At 39.2% G+C, this 17,748-nt stretch overlaps 3 protein-coding genes and 1 long non-coding RNA gene across 5 annotated transcripts in view; 2 read left to right on the top strand and 2 right to left on the bottom strand.

The window, feature by feature from the left end:
- The window catches only part of pkd1b (polycystic kidney disease 1b), a 41,132-nt gene extending 39,840 nt beyond the window's left edge, over positions 1-1,292 (bottom strand). The window contains exon 1 of the mRNA XM_082544121.1: positions 669-1,292. The gene's annotated coding sequence lies outside the window, so the exon portion shown is untranslated. The remainder of the gene's footprint in view (positions 1-668) is intronic.
- Positions 213-3,953, top strand: LOC309712914 (uncharacterized protein). The gene is made up of 3 exons (XM_082544105.1): positions 213-376; positions 2,698-2,812; positions 3,538-3,953. The coding sequence occupies exons 2-3, from the start codon at positions 2,712-2,714 to the stop codon at positions 3,821-3,823; spliced, it is 387 nt and encodes a 128-aa protein (XP_082400231.1). The 5' UTR covers positions 213-376; positions 2,698-2,711; the 3' UTR covers positions 3,824-3,953.
- Positions 323-5,579, top strand: LOC309712917. Its single transcript, XR_014278453.1, has 3 exons — positions 323-384; positions 3,967-4,081; positions 4,209-5,579. It is a non-coding gene; the product is annotated as an uncharacterized lncRNA (long non-coding RNA).
- A 5,042-nt stretch (positions 5,580-10,621) lies between these two features.
- slc39a11 (solute carrier family 39, member 11) overlaps positions 10,622-17,748 on the bottom strand; it is a 174,995-nt gene continuing 167,868 nt past the window's right edge. For both annotated transcript variants that reach the window (XM_082543682.1, XM_082543681.1), the window contains exons 7-10: positions 13,046-13,115; positions 11,549-11,647; positions 11,307-11,465; positions 10,622-11,200 (exon numbers count right to left, since the gene is read on the bottom strand). In XM_082543682.1, coding sequence (XP_082399808.1) covers positions 11,122-11,200; positions 11,307-11,465; positions 11,549-11,647; positions 13,046-13,115 — 407 coding nt within the window. In that variant the 3' untranslated portion in view covers positions 10,622-11,121. The remainder of the gene's footprint in view (positions 11,201-11,306; positions 11,466-11,548; positions 11,648-13,045; positions 13,116-17,748) is intronic.

Consider the following 17,748-nt stretch of genomic DNA (forward strand, 5'->3'; position numbering starts at 1 on the left):
ATTAATCTCCAAAATTAAACTAATTATTATTAGGGGTGCAACGATATTCGTATCGATATTGAACCGTTCGATACAGTGCTTTCGGTTCGGTACGCATATGTATCGAACAATACAAAATTTGTAATTTATTTCATCAACTTTCCTTCTGACGATGCTGTCTGTGTGGAGCGCTCAGTGAATCTGGTTCGACTACTCCGCCTAGGCTGCACTGTCGAGCGCAGATCCACTGAGCGCTCCACACAGACAGCATCGTCAGAAGGAAGAGCGCAGGGCAAGCTACCTCTCCTTGCAACATGGCAAATTGAACCTCCCCCACCCTCATTCAGATCTGGCGTTTGGAATTATTTTGGTTTTCATGTGACGTATGACCCTGAAGGTAAGCGAGTCATGGACTAAAGTAAAACAGTATGTTGGATGTGCCACACAATGCTCAATTACATGGGTGGGAGCTAGTGTGTTAGCGCAGTTAGCTCGTTAATGTGTTGGCCGTCTAGCCCCATGGGGGCTATCGGCGGTAGCTCGTTAACGGAGATTTGCCCTGTTGTGGCGTTAAGGTCATTTTAACGAGGTTAACCTGAAAGCACTAGTGGGAACACAACGAATATGACTGCACATTTACGCTGACATCATCCTAGTGCAAAGACAAAAACAACAAGCATGCTACTAACTTTAGCCGAACTGCGGTAAAGTGAGCCGTCATTTGTGAGCCGCGGTCAAGCCAGCCGCCTCCTATCCGCCGCATGAATTTCCTTGCGCTTTTACACCAGTCTTTACGGTAGCGCCTTTTCGCTTTATATCCTGATTGAAAGCCTAGACTCGCGCACACACGCACGCGCGTGAACAGTCACATGCACGCACGCACACAAATTACAATGGAACAGCCCGATACAGCCATCGTGACAGTCTGGTTGCATATTCAAAAATTCATTAAAAATCATTCTTAAAAGTTGATGCCAAGCTTTCAACACAATCCTCTTCTCGGACACCTACTTTACCTCTGGGCCAGTTTTTACCCAGATTTACTGTAATATTACTCAGAAATCACAGTAAACTCATATTCAGTGCAATACAGTCAATGCACTACAATTATGTTTATTTCAAAAATTCATTAAAAGTCATCCTGAGTAGTTGAGGTCCAACTTTCAACACATCCCTCCTCTGGGACACCTCCTGTACCTGTGTGCCAAGTTTCAGCCAGATTTACTGTAGAATTCCTCAGAAATTAATGGAAACATTTACTCAATCTAATACAGTCAGTACAATAGAATTATGTCAATATTCAGAAATTCATTAAAAATCATCCTGAGTAGTTGATGTACAACTTTCAACAGATTCTTTCTCTGGGACACCTCCTGTACCTGTGTGCCAAGTTTCAGCCAGATTTACTGTAGAATTCCTCAGATATTAAAGGGTACTTGTATCCAATGCAATACAGCCAATACACTACAAATATGTCAATTTTCAAAAATTCATTAAAAATCATCCTGAGTAGTTGATGTCCAACTTTCAACACATCCCTCCTCTGGGACACCTCCTGTACCTGTGTGCCAAGTTTCAGCCAGATTTACTGTAGAATTCCTCAGAAATTAATGGAAACATTTATTCAATCTAATACAGTCAGTACAATAGAATTATGTCAATATTCAGAAATTCATTAAAAATCATCGTGAGTAGTTGATGTCCAACTTTCAACACATCCCTCCTCTGGGACACCTCCTGTACCTGTGTGCCAAGTTTCAGCCAGATTTACTGTAGAATTATCGAACCGTGACACCAAAGTATCGAACCGAACCGAACCGTGAATTTTGTGTATCGTTGCACCCCTAATTATTATCTTACAAATATATATCAAAAGAAAGGCAAGAAAGTTGGATTTCTAACATTTTCTTGTGACAACACCATGCAAGAATATTATTTTGTCAGTGGTTATTTCGTCCTGTCTCTCATCTATTCAGTATGTTGACATAGGTCTTCATTGGTGCTTTGTGACCTTTTACCTTTTCCGTTCAACCATTTAAACCTGAACCTCAAAAATTGAAGGAAATAACCTCCAACACTGCTGCTAACTTCTAATCTTTAGGTGAGTTGATACCTAACAGCTTCAGTTTGTAATCCTGTTGCTTCTTAGCCTGGGACATTCTGCAAAAATATCTTTTAAGAGCACCACTCATCCAAAAAAACAAGAATATTTATGTCCGATATATTTTTAGGAAGGGTGCAAGAAGGATGTGATTTGTACTTACTGTGTCCCAAAGGGCAGATCACTAGCAAAAAATCTTTAAGCACTTTTATTTAGGCTTTTGCATGAGCTGTTTCTCAAAATCAGAGAGTCAAAGAGACAGTCAAAGAATTCCCCAAAATGTTCAGATGATGACATTTTTTGTAGAATATGTTAAAAGATTTTATACCTGGGGAAATTGCTTCTCAAATCCTACACAATCATAATCAGCACAAGGAAAAGTGAAAGGATTCGTGTTCAGTCTCTGGCACGATGAGTCAGTGCTAAACCTGCAGGTTGCTGTGCCAAAAGAAAGAAAAACAGAAATCTTCTTGTTAAACCATTGAAAAAACAAGGGGGAAAGTCCATTTAAATAAGTTTAAAAAACATGTTTATAATTTCAAAAATTGTTAAAGATTCTGTCTCAGACAATGTAAAAAAACAATTAAAGCTTTTTTTCTTTGTTACTCTCATGACAGCAACTAAACAGGAAATGGGTCAAACACTATCTCAAGAGCAGGAGGAGATGGCCTTTGAAGGTATTGCTGATATGCTTAGCAATGTTTTACAGCTGGATGAACTTAAAATTGACAGGTAAGCAATTCCACAACCAAAAGACAACGAGTGTCCTTTAGCGTTCCATTCGACATGATTACGTTCCAGTTTTAATGATGACATTCTGTTCAGCAAGATGAAGTTCCATCAACAGGATAACACTCCATTCAAGACGGTATTCCATTCTTAAATAGGACATTCCGTTCTACATGATGACATCCCATTCTTCATTCAGTTTTAAATAATGACATGATGACGTTCCATTCTAAACTGACATTTCATGCTAACGATGACATTCCCATCTGCATTATGACATCCTATTAGACACAATGACATCCCATCCTACCTGACATGCTACGTTGTGCCATTCCATACTAGTTTATGAGGTTACATTCTAGACGATAAAGTTCCATTATATATGATGACGTTCCATGCTACATGATGATATATCTATAAGATCTCTACATCAAACAAAATACAAAGCAGAGACATACATGATTTCAATGTAATTTCACTCATTTTGTTAATCAGTTGAGTTTTCATGTAGAGCATTCTTTTAACACTCTTTTGGTTTTAATACCAAGAGCTTTGTGTTTAGCATTAAACATTTGCAAAGTTAGTGATCATAGGAGCAAACTGAACCTTTCAAAAACTGAAATAAAATGGGCAGTAAAAGTTAATCAATAGTTAATTAAAATATAATAACAGCATGAGCTAAGTTCCTTGTAGAGTGCTAAACTAATGGGAAACAAATATCCTCTCAGTTCCCTGCAGAGATTCTCTGGGCTCAACTCAGCTGAAGAGCTGAACAATTACAGAGACCACGTCTTGTACAGTGGAGAACTCAATCAGGTCGCATCTATTGTGAGAGAGGTGGGGAATGTTCTAGGTGGGCTCAGCGTGGTGCCTCATGCTGTCGGACTGGGAGCTCTCATTATTTCCTTGGCCTTAGACGTGGTCGCCAAAAGCCTAAATAAAGAAACCATGGGCACAGCTGAAATGTTAGAGAGGGTGTTCGCACAGGAGAAGGCCAAGGAGGTAAGAACTTAAGAAGTTAGCACTTAAAAGTGGTGTTCATTTGGATGCGTAATGTAGCTTACTAATTCACTTTTTTCCTTGTAAAAAAAAAAGTCCTGCTGATCAACATACAAAATTTGCCTTAACATTCCCCTCTTTAACTGTGCAGGTGCGAGTCTGATGCACGAGTATTTGAAGCGTATGCAGATCAACCTGAGAGACCCACAACTTCAACTCTCTGACACCCGTCAAATTGAGATTGCTCTTAGTGCCCAGCTCACACGGCTAAAGGTACAAAGCTGCCAGCTTTCATTTGTAACGAATCATCCCTGAATAGGGGATTTTTACAGAAGTATTCATGTATAGAAATATTCGTAATTAACCCTATGATGCCGTGTACTCCAATTTCTTTTCTAAGAACTCCATGCTGATAGATGAACATATGGACACTCAGTTTCTGAAGCAGTGGGTGAATGGAGCTGCCTTCCACACACAGATGCTGATCCATCAGGCTCGTCTAGAAAGTGCAGGAGAACCTGATGGATCCAGAGCCGTGCGTGCGGCAGGGATTTATCAGCAGGACATGAACCGTCTGATGGAGAAAATCAAGACCTTGATGAGAAATCGTGATGATTCTCAAAATGCCAATAAGATAATAGAGATTCTGTTTTCTAAACCTCAGATTACCTGGACGAGGGATTATTTTTCAAAACTGCAAGCAAATATTCCAGCTCTTGTGAGGCAAAATGCTGACTTTGTTATCAAAACCTGATTTTGATCGTCAAGCATCGAGCCACAAGTAATAAACTAAAATATTTGAAACAAGTAATTTTTTTGTGGCCAGTACAGTTATGTAAGGGTCCAGTCTGATCTACTGGCCTGGGAATCCAGTGGAGGAAAATATATTTTTATCTTGGCCAGTGAAACCAATCCGACCAAGAAAATCAGTCGCCAGTCAGTTGGTCTTCCCAATTCTTATGTCCTAAATCTCTTTCATTTTTACTGCAATATACTGCTCTCTGATGGCTTTGTGTGTGTGTGTGTGTGTGTGTGTGTGTTTGGTTTAGTGTTTTGTTTTGTTTTTTTAGTTGCTCATGTGAAGCACTTTGTAATTTGGATTTTGTTTAAAGTAAATGGATAAGCCATATACAATTGGAAGGAATATGGGTAGAGTTTGGTTTTAAACCTTTGTGCCATCGCACCTATATTTGTTACTTTCTCAGGACTTGAATAACATGTTTACTATCTTGTAAATTGGTTTTATTCAAAAGTCCATCTATATTTGTAAAAATCATGATTTAAGCTCTGCATGGAAGGGAAACATGTCTATAATTACATTCCTAAGCTCTCCTTAGATGAATTTCTGAAATTAAAAAGTGGCCCACAGACCTATTCCAGAAAGTATAACAACCCCGTTTATGATCTACATTTTTTACCCTTGCATTGATGCTACATTAGAGTCATAAAACAGAGTTAATGCCCATAATTATTAGAGAGTGGATACTAAATTTGATGCTTTTAGAATCACCAAAATGTAAACTTGAAAGATAGATTTTACAAGTACTGTAGTTTATGTGTGGTTTATGTCTGCTTTTCCTAGTGTGTGAATGACTCTGCAACAACAAAATCATACATTGTTTCTCTTCATCATCATGTTACTTCCTTAAATGGGTCCGCAGAAGGAGCATGCTGCCGGCTAAATAAGCTAGACTGAGTTACAGCACAATGGTGGTTCCTCATCAGTGTTAATATCATTCACTAAAAAATTTATTCATGATTTTGCTGATGAAAACACAACAATAAATTAAAAAAAAAACTATAATGAAATGTCTCTGTTCCTTCTTTGACAAATAAAAAAGAGATAAAAACAGAGAGATGAGCTCCAAGCAGAACTAATGAATTTACGTAGAGAGGGGGGACAAGTTCTCCCTGTCCAGTCATGTTTGACGCACACAATTTGATCTGATTCTGCACACAACAAACGGGTTGGAAGGAAGAGACACTTCCTGTTGCAAAATGTCAATGGTTAGGAGGAAGACGAGAGCAGACAGATGGACACATTTCACATTTTATGTGAAGGAAAATAAGACACTTTGTAAACCGCATGAAGCAACTTTCACCGGTAAAAACACGACAGACTTTTACACTTTGTATTTTAGTCAAATCAACTTAAGATTTAGTCATCAATAATCTTATATCTATTCAGCAACACCCATCTGCTCTTCAAACCTTCTGTCTGTAAGACCCAGCCAATATTTTCACATTAAAATTACAACAAAATTCTTTAATTAAAAAAACCAAAACGTGTCAATGTCAATAAAAGTTTTAGTTTCTAACCATCTAGCCTGCTTCTACCCATCACCACAGCAACAGAGCAACTGAATAAAAAAACACTCCCAGTAAGAGCTGTCTGTACACAGAAGAACTGCTTGTTTAGGTCAATCTTTAAATTTGAAAGACTGCTTAACCCTTGTATGGTGTTCGGGTCTGTGAGACCCGTGTTCAGTTTTTTTCAAAAGAAAAATTAAACAATTAATTATTTTTTCACGTGTAAATGTGTTGTGTCTTTCCACTCACTCCACTTGATTATAACTGATTTATTTATAACATTTTATATAAAAGAAAAACGAGAAGCACATTAATTCATAAATGTGATCTAACAAAGGTAAAGGGAAAAAATTAACCATGTTTGCTGTTCATATGTCTTGTAATTGGGATGAAGTAAACATCTGTTGAGTAATTTAACATAAAATTGTTTGATAGTGTTAATTTGGAAAGCCAAAACTCTAGCGGGTCCACCAGACCCATGAACACTGGCTGAGTAACAAAAATACGAACACCACACAAGGGTTAAGTTTGCTGCAGGCTGACAGCACCTGTTCTGTCTCTCGGTAGCATGAAGGGACAGTATAAAGTAGAGCACAGCACCACATTTATTTTGAAGATTATTTCATTGTTCTTTTCTTGAAATAGATTTACAGAGACGTTTTTAATACATATATATCAGGCTCAAAATTAAATTGAAAAACTAACGTAAGTTTAAACCTAAGGGCCGTCTTTAACAGATGGATGAAAATCTTTTGTAGTCAATGACTGTCACTATATGTTTCTTATGATGTCACTTGTTTGTGGGTCTCTCTGACCAACACTGGTTTGAAATGCTGTTTCCAGAGAGACACATGTCCAAAATGTGCTCATACTGTCTTGTTTTTTTCAGATTACGAGTAACAAAATGTGCTTGCATTATTAGTAGATTAGGGGAAGAACTTGATCACGTTTGATTGTTGGGGTTTTGTGAGTTTTTAAAACCTCTACATCATCAGAGTGATATCCCCCCCGTCCCCAAAAATCCCAAATACAGTGGCTTGCAAAAGTATTCGGCCCCCTTAAACTTTTCCACATTTTGTCACATTACAGCCACAAACATGAATCAACTTTATTGGAATTCCACGTGAAAGACCAACACAAAGTGGTGTACATGTGAGAAGTGGAACAAAAATCATACATGATCCCAAACATTTTTTACAAATAAATAACTGCAAAGTGGGGTGTGCGTAATTATTCAGCCCCCTTTGGTCTGAGTGCAGTCAGTTGCCCATAGACATTGCCTGATGAGTGCTAATGACTAAATAGAGTGCACTTGTGTGTAATCTAATGTCAGTACAAATACAGCTGCTCTGTGACGGCCTCAGAGGTTGTTTAAGAGAATATTGGGAGCAACAACACCATGAAGTCCAAAGAACACACCAGACAGGTCAGGGATAAAGTTAGTGAGAAATTTAAAGCAGGCTTAGGCTACAAAAGGATTTCCCAAGCCTTGAACATCCCACGGAGCACTGTTCAAGCGATCATTCAGAAATGGAAGGAGTATGGCACAACTGTAAACCTACCAAGACAAGGCCGTCCACCTAAACTCACAGGCCGAACAAGGAGAGCGCTGATCAGAAATGCAGCCAAGAGGCCCATGGTGACTCAGGACGAGCTGCAGAGATCTACAGCTCAGGTGGGGGAATCTGTCCATAGGACAACTATTAGTCGTGCACACAGCAAACATGTGGAAGAAGGTGCTCTGGTCAGATGAGACCAAAATGGAACTTTTTGCCCAAAATGCAAAACGCTCTGTGTGGAAAACTAACACTGCACATCACTCTGAACACACCGTCCCCACTGTCAGATATGGTGGTGGCAGCATCATGCTCTGGGGGTGCTTCTCTTTTATTTAGTATATTGTACATACTATTGTTTGAGTACTTACGATTGTTTTTGTTTTTTTTGTACTTTTTATATTTTACATTTATATTTATTATTGATACTTGCACCAAGGGAGTGGCACTCCAATTTCGTTGTACTCTGTACAATGACAATAAAGGCCATTCTATTCTATTCTTCAGCAGGGACAGGGAAGCTGGTCAGAGTTGATGGGAAGATGGATGGAGCCAAATACAGGGCGATCTTGAAAGAAAACCTCTTGGAGTCTGCAAAAGACTTGAGACTGGGGCGGAGGTTCACCTTCCAGCAGGACAACGACCCTAAACATAAAGCCAGGGCAACAATGGAATGGTTTAAAACAAAACATATCCATGTGTTAGAACGGCCCAGTCAAAGTCCAGATCTAAATCCAATCGAGAATCTGTGGCAAGATCTGAACACTGCTGTTCACAAACACTGTCCATCTAATCTGACTGAGCTGGAGCTGTTTTGCAAAGAAGAATGGGCAAAGATTTCAGTCTCTAGATGTGCAAAGCTGGTAGCGACATACTCTAAAAGACTGGCAGCTGTAATTGCAGCAAAAGGTGGTTCTACAGTATTGACTCAGGGGGCTGAATAATTACGCACACCCCACTTTGCAGTTATTTGTAAAAAAATGTTTGGAATCATGTATGATTTTCATTCCACTTCTCACATGTACACCACTTTGTGTTGGTCTTTCACGTGGAATTCCAATAAAATTGATTCATGTTTGTGGCTGTAATGTGACAAAATGTGGAAAAGTTCAAGGGGGTCGAATACTTTTGCAAGCCACTGTAAATAGCACAATACATTTTTAAGGAATAAATTACACAAAATACTGCATGTAAGAATTTTTTTTGATGAAACATACTGAAATATTTATAATATTTTTATTTATTTATTGTCTGAAAGTTCCGTTTCAAAAGAAAAAAATCTGACAATTAATTGAAATTGAAGAGATATAAAGGGACAATATAAGAGTAAGGGTTTCCGCACCCTGTCGCTACACAATGTTTTACAGATTTGCAGTCAAGGATTGCAGGAAGATATGGCCAAACGGTCTGGAACAAACTGCAGTCTCTGGTCTCACAGGGCTGCCAGGAGGCGTGCCTTGACCGCAGGTGGGAAGTAAGTACAAATTTGGTACTGTACTTAAGTAGAATTTTGAGGTATCTGTGCTTTACGTATTTACTTTTTACTTTTAGTCTCTACATTTGGATACAAATATCTGTATGACAATGGCAATTTGCATATTATTGATCATGAAACTGTTCTCACGGCCCATTGTTAGTCAGTGTTGCTGGTTTCAGTCACTATGCAAATGTATAGCAGGATAAACAGGTTGACTTGCACTGTGGTGAATTTACAGGGTTTTCCCCCTTCCTGATTTCCTATTTTTTTGGTATTTTTGTCATACTTAAATGTTTCAGATTTAAATATTGGATAACACACGTAAACACAACATGGAGTTTCTAAACAAAGGTGTGTATTATTAAAGGGAAAAAAATCCAAGCCTATGGAGCCCTTTGTGAAAACATCTTGATGATGCCCAAGACTTTTGGGAAATTACTCTGTGGACTGACTAGACAAAAGCTGAAGTTTCTGCAGGGTGTGTGTCTCATTACGCATCATACCAGCAGTAAAATATGGTGGTGGTAGTGTGATGGTTTGGGGCTGTTTTGCTGCTTCGCGATCTAGAAGACTTTGTGGTAAATAGAACCATGAATTCTGCTGTCTACCAAAAACTCCTGAAGAAGAATGTTCGACCTTCTGTTTGTAACCTCAAACTGAAGCACACTTGGGTTCGGGAGCAGGACGAAGATCAAAAAACACACCAGCAAGTCCATCTCTGAATGGCTTAAGAAAAAAAAAAACAAAGGACGACATTGGCTTAGTCAAAATCCTGACCGGATTCTGATTGAGATGCTGTGGCATTACCTTAAAAAGCTGGTTTATGCTTGAGAACCATCCAATGTGGCTGAAATAAAATGATTCTGCAAAGATGAGTCGGCCAAAATTCTTCCTAGTTCTGTAAAAGCCTCATTGCCAGTTATCACAAATGCTCGATTGCAGCTGTTTTTGCTAAGAGTGGGCCAACCAGTTATTAGGTTAAGGGGTAATCACGTTTTCACACAGGGCCGAGCAGGTTTGGATTTTTTCCCCTTCCCTAATAATAAACACTATAATTTAGAAACTGCATTATTTGTTTATCTTTCTCTAATGTGGTTCGGATGAAACAAGAGGAGGAGGGCAAACACTTTTTCACACCACTGTATATAGGTTACATTTTTTATGGCCATTTTGCTGTACACTATTGTGAGAGGTACTTTCATAGATTACAAAAGGTTAGTCGATGAACAAATACAAGATCTTATGACACGGTAAAATCAAAAGGTCTGAAAATAGACTACTGTTCAAATCAAATCAATACCGACAACACCACATCTCAAAATAAAAGCATCATAATCCTGGGACATTAGATTGCATGTTTGAAATATTTAGGTTAAACATGTAGCTGCAAAGTGTCATATTTGAAATGCCATAATTCAACACACCATAATCATACTGTCTGGTTTCTTAATGATGACAAGACGACTGATGTAGAAATGTTGTAATTATTTATTTTCACTCCCATACAACAGCAAGCCAAACACCAGAGTTCAAGTATCGTGATCATTAGGGAAATGGACGAAACAAAACCCAACACATTCATTTTAACTTAACAGAACAGAAATTATCTGTACTTATAATATTGTTTCTAAACTTAAAAGCTACAAAGTCCCAACAAAACATTCTCCAGCCCTGGAATATGAATATTCATTTAAATATTCAGAAATTAATTCCTTAATGAAATATCAGACATGAAAAACATGTCAGCTGCTCTCAGGAAATCACTGTTAAAATGTGAATGACAAAAGTTAAGTTCAAGTATGATCATCCTTCCAAACCTGATCAATTTTATGATCAACAATTAAAACTAAATGCATAAACAGTGTTTGAGAATCAAACACTAATTTTGGTCCCCTTTTTACTTAAAATACAAGTTGCATCATGATGACGACATCATGTCCTGTGAGGGATCGCCGGTCCTCACGGTGATCTCAGCCTAGACCCACATCTAGTGACATCATCACTACAAAGCCTAGGATGGAGGTCCAGGATGCCAGCTTTCCGTTTCCACTGGTGATGCCAAGTTGAAGCAAAGGGTAACAGATTAGACCTCTTGCACAAGTAATCTAGCTTTGACCCCCCCACCCCAAAAGTAACTCCTCCTTTTCACTTTTACCTGACTTGCGCCTCAGGTATGATGTCATCCACCACCACATAGACCATCGCCCCGGCAGCAAATGCCAATGCGTATGGCAATAGAGGTTCTGCCACAACAACAGCTACGGCGCCGAGCAGCCCGGCAATAGGCTCCACCATACCGCTAAGCTGACCATACCTGAAGGAAGAACACCAACAATGAAGGAAGCTACACACTGTTTGAAGATTGATACAGTGAGTAGAAACCTGTGGTTTCCCTACCAGAAGGCTGTCCATGTTGAGACCCCTGACCCGCGGAGGGGCAGGCTCACTGCCAGCCCTTCAGGGAAATTCTGGATTCCGATACCAATGGCCAAATTTCTGATGGAACACAAACAATCAGTCACCCAACTTTTCTTTACAAGGAATATTATGAAATATTAAATCAGAAAAAGACTTCATGAAGGTGGGCTGAGGGCCCAGCGTCCTCTACTGGGCCCTGTGCTCAATGCCCAGTGCCACATAGCCCGATTGGCATTTGCCATTGAATACCAGAATTGGAAGGTCAACCGCACAGATCAGAGGAGGTTCACCCTGAGCTTGCTCCCAAGCTTCAGAAAGGGTCTGGATAAGCAGCGGGGACCAATTTGGTTTGTTTGCCATGGGTCAGTGATGGTGTGGGGAGGCAGGTCCATGGAGCGGGACCCAGAAGTCCACAGGTTAGGCAAAGCCACCCTGACTGCTATTACGTATTGGAATGAAATCCTTGGACTCATTGTCAGACCCTACACTGGTGCAGTGGGTCCTGGGTTTAACAATATTTTTTAATAAGTGCTGCAGCCTGTGTTTAATCAGTATCTACACGTGTAGTTTAACTCTATTTTATAACTGCTTTTGGTAGTGTGTGTAACTGAAACTGCAATCACGCTGTTAGCAGATCAAAGTGTTACCTTGTTTCTATTTGTTAAAGACCTGATTGTTTTCAATCTTAATGCCTTTTCAGATCCACAGATAAACATGCAGCTGCTTCAAGAGACAAGGCTGCTGGCTTAGAAAAGGTTTGCTGGGATCTCCAACTGTATCGCCAGTACCAGAATATAACCACTAGGTGTCAGCAGCACACAACAGAGAACAGTTATGGGATTGCATGGAAACACACTAAAGTAATCAAACCCATCTTCAAAGTGGAACTTATTTCCAATCATTTATATACTATTACATTGTTGGATACTCACATTAGCCATAGCCAACATTTCAAATACTAAGGTTAGTTCTTTAAACGCTCATCTCAGCTTTGTGTGATATCAAGATGAGAGGATACCCTGATTGTGATTATTTCAGACACACAGCACTGAAGTCCCCTCGCTTGCTGTTAAAATCTTGAGTTTACGAGGAGCGGCCAATCAAAAGAAAGCTCGCTGTAAAGGGAAATGACCTAAAACTGAGAACAAATTATAGACTATGGGTTTCTCCCCCTTCTTTGGAACTGTGAATTGTGCAAAGCTCATAAAATCAACATGGAGCTAAAAATGAGCATAAGAAAAGCCAACCATCAGCTTCAGTATTTAACTCAACTACCTGAAGTTTTTAATGTAGTAACAATAACCAGTCAGAGCTTGTGAACAGATAACCTCAACCATAACTGTCTCCAGCTGCAATGACGGATAAAATGCTCAACAGCCAAATTAACAGACCAATCAATAAAGCAAGAATCCATTTTTCACAACTTCAGAAAGGCCGTGTGTTGTATTTGTTTCTCGGGTTTTACATCAGTCTTACCTGGCACTCTCAAAGGTAGCAGATGTTGTCTTTCCTACAGCTCCAAAACCAACACCTACTGCCAAGCCCTCTGCAGAGACACAAACAGTTGATCTTTGTTAGTGTATGTCCCTGGGCTTCTCTGTTACACAGGAATAAGAACAGTTTAAGGGGATGGATGAAAGAAGAACATGTTGGCAAACTGTAGATGATAACAAAATACGTGAAGAAAATCAGCATGGACAGAAAGTCTGTGTACTGTGAAAGAAAAATACTAGGTGCTGTCTTTTCAAACAGGAAACCGATCTATTAACAGCAAAACGCCTGTGGAGGTTCCCAGTCTGAAGGATGGTCTTGCTGTTTACAAACAGATTTCTATTATGAAACCTGCTATACGTGGATATGCAGCCCTTGTGGGATGGAGACTGTAGATTGAAATATGATTGCTGAACTGTGACTGAGTGTAAATATAAGAAATTAGGTCTTGTGGGGTTTTTTTTGGGTTTTTTTCCTTATAAGGTGCTGTGAATTGTCTGCTTTAGATGCTACAGACAGTGAGGCTATAGAATGGGAAAGCCGCTTTATCTGTGCTGTGAGGGCTTCTTAAAGTTGGGACCAGTGTGTAGAGCCAGTCTGTCTGCCTCTCTGCACACTCTGAGCAGCAGCCCTCTCCTCTGATGTCCCATTTGTCTCATTTGTCATGCCTGCCACATATATTTAAAGCACACACTATTCAAACTGAAAGTGAAAAGGTCACAGGGTATCTATAATGAGTGTTTGTGTGTGTGTGGCCTGCTTCAAACACTGACAAGCAAACACATCCTGTCATGCGCATTAACAGCTATGTTGTTACAAAGCTACAACCTGCTGATTCATAGTCTCTTTATTTATTTATTTTCTTTATGCACAGCGAGGATTTATAGAAACAAGGCAGGAACAAGAATCAAGGGTAAAACTGTGCCTGGAGGAGGTTTGCACAGCACTTAGAATCACGTGTGACACACTGATTAAATTACAGAAACATTTAAAGCACCATTAACAAATGTTTTTCTTTACTAATTTTTGCTGTGTTTGTTAATCCAACCTTTTATCTACAGACACAGCGCGTTACCTTCTTAATACTAGCTTGTTAGTAACCAAATTAATGCTTTTTAACAGAATTCAGCCTAAACTGTACTTTGAGAGGGTCACAGAGGGTGTGATTAAAATAAAAGATAACATCATGGTTTCTGCTCTTTTGCCAACTTCTATTCATTTCTTTACATTTTATATATTAATATAGAGCCCCTCCCTGAGCCTGGTTCTGCCAGAGGTTTTCCTTCTCACTGTCACCAAAGTGTTTGCTCATAGGGGGTCATATGATTGTTGGGTTTTTCTCTGTATGTGTTATTGAAGGGTCTACTTTACAATATAAAGCACCTTGAGGTGACTGTTGTTGTGATTTGGTGCTGTATAAATAAAACTGAATTGAATTGAAGTATGACTGAGCTCCAGGAGGCCCAAATTACCTCATGTTCTAATAAATACGCTTTTCTTTTACAGTCCACGGTAACATTTATATTTAATTTTTTTTGTGTGCAAAACTCTTGAGCCACTTCTCATTTCTGTATATTTTGTTAGGAAAATGGGAAGCGCGTGCAGCGATGTACTGAAACAAACACATGGAAATACAGAATATAAGCCAGAATTTGTACAATATTTAGGAGGTGAAAGTCAATATTTGGTATGCTCAGCTTTTTAGGGACATTAAAACTCTTCTTTGGATGTTGGCTGCCTTTTGTTCTGTTCGCTTTCAGGATGATCCCACACTGCTTAACAAAGTTGAGGTGCGGCCAATCCAGACTGATCGTGTTCCATTATGTCATTTCTCGTATGCTTTTACAGCACTGGCAGTGTTTTTGACATCATCATCATCATCATGCTGAAAAATGAAGCCGTCAGATGCTTTCCAGCTAGTATTGCATGGTTGAAAAAAATATTTCCTTTAATTTTAACCTAACCCCCCCCCCCGCCTGGCTAAAAGCCAGAAATCCTGACCAAGCCTCCGCTCCGTTTTACAGACAACTGTAGGCACTCACTGCATGTCTCTCTCGACGTCCTCCTTAAATATTGACCGCCATTTAAACCAAGAATTGACATTTGACTCCATAAAACCTGTTGCCGCTGATTTTCACTCCAGTTCTCGTGTCATCTGTCAAACCCCATATTCAACCCGATTTCATTCTTTAAGTGCGTCTTAAAGACGACAGACGCTCAGTCATTGAGACCATTTCTGATGATGATAATGAGTGATGGTGATCAACTGAAGAGCCAGGTGTATCACTCAGGTCCTGTCAGCTGAATTGATTTCCTCTGACGTCAGATACTGTTCTACCGATAATCATCAACTCAGCCACATTTTATTATGTTCTCTGTTTGTCAAGTTGTTAAAGATTTTTTAAGGACACACTGCATACAATGAAACATAACACATTTTCAGCTCTTTGGGGATCACCTCTTTGCTGCCAAAATACTGTTTGATGTTTGTCAGACTGTGTTTGCGAGTTGTCTGTCATTCGAGTTAGGCAAGTTTTTTTTTATGTTCAGCTGATTCATAGGTCAGTGTTAAGTGGCTTAAAAACCAGGACTGAAAATGAGTGAGAAAAACTCTCAAAAGCCTGGAGAACTGGCGCTCAAGACACAACACAGGGTACTTCTAGTAATTTGTCCTGTTGTAGAAACAATCTTGAAAGAACATAGTTTTCTGATCTTCCGTTGGTAATTTCAAAGGGTTTAAACACTTTTTCTTCTAAAAGTATTTCACCTCTTGTATACAAAAACAAGTAGAATGTGAATAAGAGAGATAAATGAAGCAACAAGAAGATAAACTAAAGAGGGGAAAGCTAACACAGAGGCCAAAAAAAGTAACAGGATGTTTTTCTAGGAACCAGGTGTCCCTGCAAAACAGACTTCTCCAGCTGAGGTACCACTTCATCACAATCTAACACCTGTTATTACCTCTCATAACAACACAGACTAGTTCTTATCAACCTCCCGCTGCCTCATTACAGGCAGACACAGTGTAGTGGCATTATGGGGAAAAAACCACCCTTTGGGTACGCTGTGGGTCTGCTTCACTTAATCCTCGGAAACAGTCTGAAATGCTGAAGGGCCAGTAAAAAATCTGGCACTGAAAAACCTTCAACTGTGTTTGAATAAAACATAAGCTGTGAGAGTTTCACTGTTTGGAGCTGCTTGTGCAAGGCTAGAGGCACACTAGAAGTTTTCAAAATGAGCTGCTTTAAATACTAAGGAAATTACATCAGCTACTTGGATAACACCTAAATAATCAGGATGAGTTTCAGCATTGACACTGATTATTTGCCAGACTTTTGTCTGCTCTTTTGAATGAAGAATTAGTTTTCTGACAACAGCTGCTGACCTCTCGTCCTGCTTCACAGCTGAAGAGTCCACTGGGCTGGAAGCTTTTCTTCCAAAGCACAGTCCAGAGCTAGCAGGGGAGTGGTAAACACTCACACACCTGTCAGGTTTTATCCCTGGGCCCTATGTTTTACTGTCTTTGCTTGCATCTCGTGGCATTTAAATGCATACCTTGTGGATTGTTAAAATACTGTGGAGGGAAAAAAAAATTCTTGTACCTTCCTGACGTCCTCCACAAATCAAGTCTTAGAAGAAAGGCTGAGTAGGAATAAACTGCACTGTTTTATTTTATTGAGTTTTTTATTTATTCTTCATTGAAATCTTTTGCCGTGCACAGAAAACAATAGGTCACCAACCTCGATCACCATGGAAATTGTGAATCATATGCTATGGCCTTTACAGTCACCATTCTGTGTCAGCTCACACTCTCCACCACTGCCATCGAACACTAAAGGAGGGAATATTTTCTGGAAACACGGCGTTCCTCCCCTCAGTTTAAATTCAGAGAACAGAGTTTTAAATAGAGAAACTATGAGAACGAGCAGTCAAACTGTTCATACAGACAATTTCTCACTCTATGGTGTTACAATCATACTGCTGAAAAACAGTTAAACAAGGAACCTGGACAAAGGCCATAAAGTCACAATATGTTCTTACTGTGCCACAGAGCTTTTGTTAAAAACCAAACCATTACTATGCTCGTTTCCACCTCCATAATTTTATCACTGGACTCTGTTAGAGTGGCTTTGAGTGATCCACAGTTTAATATGACTCCTATTTATCTCTTACTGGCCCTTGGTTCAGCCTTTCGGTTTCCTGCCTCCTTCCTTTAAAGATGCCAACTCTCATTTTAAAAAACCCCAACGTGTCTGCTTTACTTCAATCATTTTTTGAAGTTAATTGGTGACAGAAAAAACGAATTACATTTAAAAAAAGAATAGAAAAAAAATTAAAATGTATTTACATTTTCAAGAAATAATATTATATTTCGAATATATTATTTTTGTTTTTTGCTTTGTTCTTTTAGAATATAATTGAAGAGGTTTTCTAGTGCAGTGAAATTTAGATAAGGGTACGCTTACATACGTTTACTATGATTACACAAACACTATGTAGGAGTAGGTAATGAATAATGGGGGTATTAAATAACTGGATATGTATAACTTGAGCTTATTACATAACATTATACTACAGTATATTTCTCACTATGTAGGCAGCTCATTCTCTTTCTCATGACAGCACTTCCTTTAGAGACACGTTCTGGGTTTAACTTTAAAGAAAGGTGGACGTGAAATGTAAAAATT

This window comes from Aulonocara stuartgranti (assembly GCF_965226115.1).
Source record: "Aulonocara stuartgranti genome assembly, chromosome: 8".
NCBI classification, from domain to species: domain Eukaryota; kingdom Metazoa; phylum Chordata; class Actinopteri; order Cichliformes; family Cichlidae; genus Aulonocara; species Aulonocara stuartgranti.

Coding starts and splice junctions, on each gene's coding strand:
- LOC309712914 (XM_082544105.1), top strand. CDS start 2,712: ATGGGTCAAACACTATCTCAAGAGCAGGAGGAGATGGCCTTTGAAGGT. Junction 2,813..3,537: donor GATGAACTTAAAATTGACAG/GTAAGCAATTCC, acceptor ATATCCTCTCAG/TTCCCTGCAGAGATTCTCTG.